General features: G+C 44.2%; 1 protein-coding gene across 3 annotated transcripts in view; it reads left to right on the top strand.

Annotated features, from left to right (window-relative positions):
• Positions 1 to 1,419, top strand: part of LOC122539653 (receptor activity-modifying protein 2-like) — a 21,899-nt gene extending 20,480 nt beyond the window's left edge. For all 3 annotated transcript variants that reach the window (XM_043674651.1, XM_043674650.1, XM_043674649.1), the window contains exon 4: positions 102 to 1,419. In XM_043674651.1, coding sequence (XP_043530586.1) covers positions 102 to 366 — 265 coding nt within the window. In that variant the 3' untranslated portion in view covers positions 367 to 1,419. The remainder of the gene's footprint in view (positions 1 to 101) is intronic.
• Positions 1,420 to 7,729: the final 6,310 nt, after the last annotated feature.

A 7,729-nucleotide genomic window follows, 5' to 3' on the forward strand; every position in this document is an offset into this window, starting at 1 on the left:
CTGCGCTTTTCCAGCAACACATTTTCAGGTTTATTCAACAGGGTAAGGGTCACTCTCTGTGGAATGCTGGTTTATAAACTAATCTCATCTTTTTCCTTCAGCTTTTACAATACCCTGACAGAGTGCTCGGAAATTATAATGGAGTACTATGGATCCTATTGGCCAAATGAAGCTGGTGAAAAGTTACTAATTCTGATGCACAATCATTACTTTAAGGACTGCGTCTTGGAAGAGGTTCCCACTCTGAGCGACCCTCCCGAAAACATTGTGCTCGGCCTGATCATGGTTCCAATCAGCATCATTCCCATCATTGTAACGCTGGTCGTCTGGTGCAACAAAAACACTGAGGCTAATGCCAAAAAGTAGATGCAGATATTACATTTAATTCTGCTTATAGTTCACTTTATCCTTCTGAACCCCTGCTTTCCCTTCTCATATGCAACCCATAAATATTTCCTGCGGCAATTGCTGCTCTAACACGTTTCTCTGTTCAATTAAATTGTCCCTCCATCCCCTCAAACATTCTGCAGCATTTCAGCAGAACCCACTTTCTGCAAACTCTGATCCTGGGAAATGTTCACTGCTGACTTGGGCTCACAATCCATAATCTCAACAGCCAGCTTTATGTCTCTATCCCCTCTCTCAACCTCATACTCTTTATCCAATGTCCATTCTTTGATGCACTGTAATTTTGTCTAATTCAATATCAAAAAAATAGAATTCATTGACTTCAGTCCCTCACTGACTTAAACTCTGTGACCTGATCACCAACTCCAATCCTCCCCAACCTCTGCCTTGGGCTGACCAAACTCTTTTGTCTGCCTTTGAGTTTAGCTCCTGTTTACACATTAACTCCACCGCTGTAAATGCCTATTTTCACTACCTTACCACCACTGGCCTCCACCCCAGCCTCTGCTCATCCTCATCAATAATCTATGTTCCCTCAAGACCTGACTATTCCAATGTGGCCAGACTCACATTGTCCATCCTCCATAAACCTAACTTTACCCAATCTTCTGCACAGTCACACCAGGTCCTATTTATCCATCTTGTCTGTGTTTACTGATTTATGCTGAACAAGCTCTTGGTCCTTGAGGTATAAAATTTTGTCAAATTGTGTTTAAATCTCTCCATGGCATCATCCTCACGTCTCCATCAGGTCCTGCCACCCTATAGCCATAACCAGCTGCCTTAACACAAAAACCTTTGAGCAGATGGCCTTTGGTTTACTTCCCTGTACTTTGTTCCTTATTCCTTCTCAACCTGAAAATTGAAAAACTCCCGTGAATTTAATTGACTCCTTCACCTCCTTCTCTTTGATTAAGCAGCATGTCCCATTCTTTGGATCTTTGTTTGTTTTTTTAATTTCTCACTCTGTAGCACATTAGGCTTTTAATTAAAGATGCTATATAAATTCAAGGATGTTGATGTTGGTGTGAATCTCTTGAAAAATGGATCTTTATTCTTCAGTGGATCTGATTATTTATTCACAAATGAATAAATGAGAACAATCCCCTAAACTCTCAGCTACTCTTTTCCTGACCTCCTGTGATGAGAATTTGACTTGATCTGGTGTACTTCTCAGGGTGTGGCTGTGGAAGTGCTGACTGTAGATGTGACAGGAACACAACACATTTCCAAATCCAACACCAGTCAGGGTTTCATTTCCCTATGACCTGGAGAAGGCAGCATATATATCCTATAGTGTAACTGGATATATGTATCTATGCTTTACTACATCCAGATGCTAAACACTTTAACAGGCGCAGTCGGCAGTAAAAAAGGCAAAATGTATGTTAGCCTCCGTAGCAAGAGGATTCAAGTACAGGAGCAAGGATATCTTGCTGTAATTATGGAAGGCCTTAGCGAGACCACACCTGGAATATTGTGTGCAGTTTAAGAATAAGGGTTAAAGTTTTAGTACTGGGATGAGGAGAAATGTCTTCATCCAGAAAGTGGTGAGCCGGTAGAATTCACTACCACGGGAAACAATTGAGGCTAAGACATTGTATTTTCAGGAAGGTGGTGGATGTAGTTCTTGTTGTTAAATTGGGGACGGACAGGATTGGGTTATTAAGCTTGAAGAACCTGCCATGATCCTATTGAATTGAAGAGCAGACACAAGGGGCTGAAGGGCCTCCTTCTGCTCCTGAAATCATGTTTCTGTGCAAAACTCAACATGCTACCAGCAACTCAGTGCCTTCCCAGGGGCTGATGTCATTTTAATTTGTTTTTATTTTGCTCCATGGAGCTTTGCTGCATCATCCAAACACCTTCCCCTTTGTGTTCCCTAGCTGCACACTCCCTCACTCCTGCTAAACTGTCACATTAAACCTCCCACTGAACCTTGCCAAATCACTTTTTCAATGAGAGTCCATTTTAACAACTGCAAGTGAAGGAAATTCCCATTTCCAACAAAAAACAGAGTAGCAGGAAATGAGCAGAGCTTTCAGTAACCAAAGATTTAAGGTTGGTGAAATACTCATCAATATATCAAATTAATATTAAAATTGATGTTCTTAAAGTACAGTACTTTGTAAAAATGTTGTTTAATGAAGTCATGTAGCTCTCAGGTTAAGCTCTCAGTGTTCCCCACTGCCTGATGACTCACTGTGTCCCCCTGTTGCCTCCTCACTGCTAGTGCTGGACCCTGTGTTCCATTGGCAGATGCCCCTAACACTGGTTGGGGATGGGGAGCTGCAGGTGGCACCCACGGAGACTCATTGGGGTGGGCGGCCTCCAAAAGATGTTGAAGCCTCTTGTGCCAAACCCATTTCCACCAACTCCAGGAGAGACAGAGAAACGAGCAGCAATGGACAGAAACTGACTTGCTTGCCTTTGGTTTCTTCAGACAAGTGCAGCCTCAGAGTCCCGTCTGCCATCCACTCAAACATAACAAAGGAACTGTCCCCCATCAAACACTCCCAGGACAGGGACAGCACAGGATTAGATACAGAGTAAAACTCACTCTGCACTTTCTCCCCCATCCCAGGGACAGGGAGAGCACAGGTTACATACAGAGTAAAGCTTCCTCTAACTGTCGCCCCGAATCTCAGGGACAGGGACAGCACAGGATTAGATACAGAGTAAAGCTCCCTCTGCACTATCCCCCCCATTCCAGGGACAGGGACAACACAGGGTTAAATACAGAGTAAAGCTCCCTTTATACTGTCACCAGCAAACACTCCCAGGACAGGGACAGCATGGAGTTGGATACAGAGTAAAACTCTCTCTACACTGCTCCACCCCCATCAAACACTCACAGGACAAGGACAGCACGGGGTTAGATACAGAGTAAAGCTTCCTCTACACTTCACCCCATCAGACTCCCAGGACAGGGACAGCATGGGGTTAGATAAGAGTAAAGCTCTCTCCACACTGTCAATCAAAGACTCCTAAGACAAGGACAGCACAGAGTTAGATACAGAGTAAAGCTCACTCTACATTATTCCCCCCCCAATCAGACAAGCCCAGGACAGGACAGCCCGGGTTTGGATACAGAGTGAGGCTCCCTCTACATTGTCCTCCCCCATCAAACACTCCCAGGACAGGAACATCACGGGGTTAGATACAGAGTAAAGCTCCGTCTACACTGTCCCCTATTACACACTCTCAGGATAAGGGACAACACGGGGTCAGATACAGAGTAAAGCTTTCTCTGCGCCGTTCCCCTATTAAACACTGCCAGGACAGGGAAACTATGGTCTTAGATACAGAGTAAAGCTCCCTCTACAATATCCCCAATTAAACGCTCCCAAGACAGGGACAGCACGGGGTCAGATACAGAGTAAAGTTCCTCCACACTGCCCCCCCATCAAATACTCCAAGGGCAGGGACAGCATAGGGTGAGATACAGAGTAAAGAATATTCCTTGGGTGGACGTGGTGTGGAGTTGGGAAGGAGTCAGAATATTGGTGACATGAGCATTAACAGTGTCAAGTGGCCTTTGTAAAGGTGGAAATGAAAAATCTCCAGCACTCACCAGGTTTCATTACAGTTTGGAAAGTGATTGTGGCTGGAATGGTCTGAAGGATTTGAACAGCTGATGCATGAGAAAGTGCATGAACCAGGTGTGTTTGTGAAAACATGATGATAATCCTTTCCTGCCAATTAACATCTGTCTCAATCATTTCCATTTAGACTGGGTTTGCTCTCTCCTCACACAGGGACAAAGGTCACACACATGAAAAGGGAAGGAAACCCTCCTGCAAAATCTCCCCATCGCTCTGCCCCATGTTCCAGTCCAGTGAATACTCCTGCCTGCTCATTCCTGATTTGATTCAGGAACTGGGAACCAGTCACTTTAAACCCTTTGGTCCTGCACAAGTGATGATTGGAAAGTAAAGCACAGGATGATGCCTGATTTCATGGGGAGTTGGTTCTTAATCTTGTGGCTGGTGTTGCCATGCGTCGGGGTGAGTCATTGTAGGAATCACTTGAATATTGTCACTAGGTGTCTTCATCTTCATTGCGTTCATTGTTACAACACAGTGAGTGTATCTCTGCCCCCACAAGTCACCAATTTAATGATTTAACTAAAGCATGCAAGTTCCCTGGCTGACATGTCTGTTGGAATCAAATTAATCAGAAAATACAGACCAGATTCCTGTACTTAACAAGATCAAGGATTATAGTGGTTGTAACTCTGTAAGTTTCAAAATCATTATAGAATGTTAGAGTCATACAACACAGAAACAGACCCTTCGGTCTAACCAGTCCATGCTGACAATAATCCCAAACTAAACTAGTCCCACTTGCTTGTGCTTGATCCATAACCTTCTAAACCTTTCCTATTCATATTCTTATCCAAATGTCTTTTAAATAATGTAACTGTACCCCCATCCGCCACTTCTTTTGAAAATGTATTCCACACACGAGCCACTGTGTGTAAAAAAAGTTGCCCCTTATTTCTTTTTTAAATATTTCTCCTCTCACCTTAAAAAATATGCTCCCTAGTTTTTAAATCCCCCACCCTGGGGAAAACACACTTGCCATTCACCTTATATTTACCCCTCATGATTTCATAAACCTCTACAAGGTCACCCCTCAACCTCATACATTCCAGAGAAAAATGTCCCAGACTGCCCTTACTCAAACTCCCATTCCCACCAACTTCCTGATAAATCTCTTCTGAACCCTCTCCAGCTTAATAATATCCTTCCTATAATAGAGCAACCAAAACTGAACACAATATTCCAGAAGAGGCCTCACCAACATCCTGTACAACTTTAACATAATGATCCAACTCCTACTCTCAAAGGACTGAGCAATGAAAGTGAGCATGCTAAATGTCTTCTTAACCACTGTCAACATGTGACACAAACTTCAGAGAAGTAATCATAGAATTGAAGAGTCCCTACAGTGGGAAGCAGGCCATTCAGCTCATTGAGTCCACACTGACCCTCTAAAGAGCATCACACCCAAACCAACCCCTACCCTATAACCTTGCATTTCCCGTGTCTAATCTACTAGCCTGCACATCGTGGGCAATTTAGCATGGCCAATTCACCTAAACTGCTCATTTTTGGACTGTGGGAGGAAACTGGAGCACCCGGAGAAAATCCACACAGACACAGACAGAATGTGCAAACTCCACACAGACAATCACACGAGGAGAGATTTGAATCTGGGTCCCTCGTGCTGTGAAGCAGCACTGCTAACCACTGAGCCACCATGTTGCCCCTGTGTGGTTTATGGTTTGAGGGTGTGCTTAAAAAGGAAATCAGGAGGACAAAGGAGCCACAAAATATCATTGGCAGATAGGATCAAGGAAAACCCCAAGACTTAAATATATTAAGATCAAAAGGATTATCAGGGAAACAGTGGATCCTCTGAGAGACCAAAGGGGCAACCTGTGCATGGGTGAGGTTTTAACTGAATACTTATCACCTGTATTCACACAGAGAAAGACATTGCAGCTGAGGGTTTCAGTTGGGATGGTGACGTTTTAGAACACAAGGTGCACAAACCAGCTATTTGTTGCCACCGCCCAGATTGTGCTTTATAGAGTGCTGCTGGGTGCCATGATGTCCCCAGCCCCTCACTGCTAAAACACAGCTGCAATGTTAACACCACACCATTTGTTTCAGGAACTTGTCTTTTTTTAATAGTGCAGCAATCCCTTTAAAAACAGCATTTTCCCCATGTCTATCCACAATCAAAAATACAGAAAACAAAATGTGACCAGGAGGATGTAGTGTGTACAGTGTGTGTATTTGTCTATCTTTATGTTTTGTTGGTGTCAAGTATGCATTTTCAAAGAGTATCCACCTCCAGTTTGTTTCTGTGTGTTTATCTCAGTCAGTTTATGTTTTAGAGTATCATAGGACGTTGGAGCAAGCATAGTCTGTTTGGCCCCTTAGCTTCACCGTACTATAAGAACATGGCTGACCATGACCTCAGCTCTACTTTGCTGTCTGCCCTCTATGACCCTCGACTCTACATTTGTATAACTGTCATTTTTTCTGATTGATCTGAATATTCAGGATGATACCCAAATGCCTCTGTAAAGGTGCTCACGATGGTCTGAAATATGTCCTCTGAGTATGCACGTACACAAACTTCATCCGCGATGACACTGGTTTGGGGTGACTTTGGTGTTGGTTTGAAGATGATGGAGGTTGAACAATTTCCTGCTGTTTCTGTAGGTTAGCCCCACTCCAGTGAGGAGCTTATCGGTGGTGAGGTGAAGCATTGCAGTGAGGTAGATCGAGAACAGTGTTGGAGCAATGACACAATCCTTCTTGACACCAGTCTGAATGGGGAATTGAATTGAATTGAATTTATTGTCAGTGAATGGGTCAGTGGGGGAGCCATTTGTCATTACCATGACTTCCAAGTCATTATGGAGCAGGCCAAGAATGGGGACAAACTTCGTGGTGTAGCCAAAGCAGAAAAGGATGTTCCATAATGCTTCCCAGATGACACTGTCAAAGGCCTCTGTAAGGTCGAAGGCGGCCATGCACAGGGGGAGGTTCTGTTGTCTGCATTTCTTCTGCAGCTGTCACATGGTGAAACTCATATCCGTTCTGCCCTTCCATAGCGGGAAGCCACACTGCAATTCTGGGAGGAGTTCCTCAGCCACAGAGAGGAGATGGTTAAAGAGGATCTTGGTGATTACTTTTCCAACAGTTGACTGCAGGGAGATTTTCCTATAGTTAACACAGTTGGACACATTCATGTTTTTGAAAATGCTCACGACAGTGACATCTCAGATCTCTCCTGGGATGCTCTCCTCCTTCCAAAAAAGGCAGACAAGGGCATGTAGCTGCACTGTTCCCCCGCATTTCAATGCCTCAGCGGGATACTGTCTGCTCCAGCATCATTGTCGTTCTTGGGCTGGCAGACAGCAATCTCTACTTCTTGGGGCTGGGGCATTGCTGAGCCCATGGTGTGTAGCATGTTGTGGGATGCGGTCAAAGACACTCGGATCGATGACTGAGCTGGTTCAGGATGACTCTGAACTGGCTGTGGTGAAAGGGGTGTCTGAACAGAGTAGAATAAGCTGTTTCCATTCATAAAAGGAGTAAAGGTTACAACCAGTAAAAGAACTATATGTGAGGTAACAAAACAATATTTTTCACAATTTGGAGGTGCTGGTGTTGGATTGGGCTGGACAAAGTTAAAAATCACACAACACCAGGTTATAGCTGAAAATGTGTTGCTGGAAAAGCGCAGCAAGTCAGGCAGCATCCAAGGAGCAGGAGAATCGACGTTTCGGGCATAAGCC

The sequence above is a fragment of the Chiloscyllium plagiosum genome, chromosome 33 (genome assembly GCF_004010195.1).
Source record: "Chiloscyllium plagiosum isolate BGI_BamShark_2017 chromosome 33, ASM401019v2, whole genome shotgun sequence".
In the NCBI taxonomy this organism is placed as follows: domain Eukaryota; kingdom Metazoa; phylum Chordata; class Chondrichthyes; order Orectolobiformes; family Hemiscylliidae; genus Chiloscyllium; species Chiloscyllium plagiosum.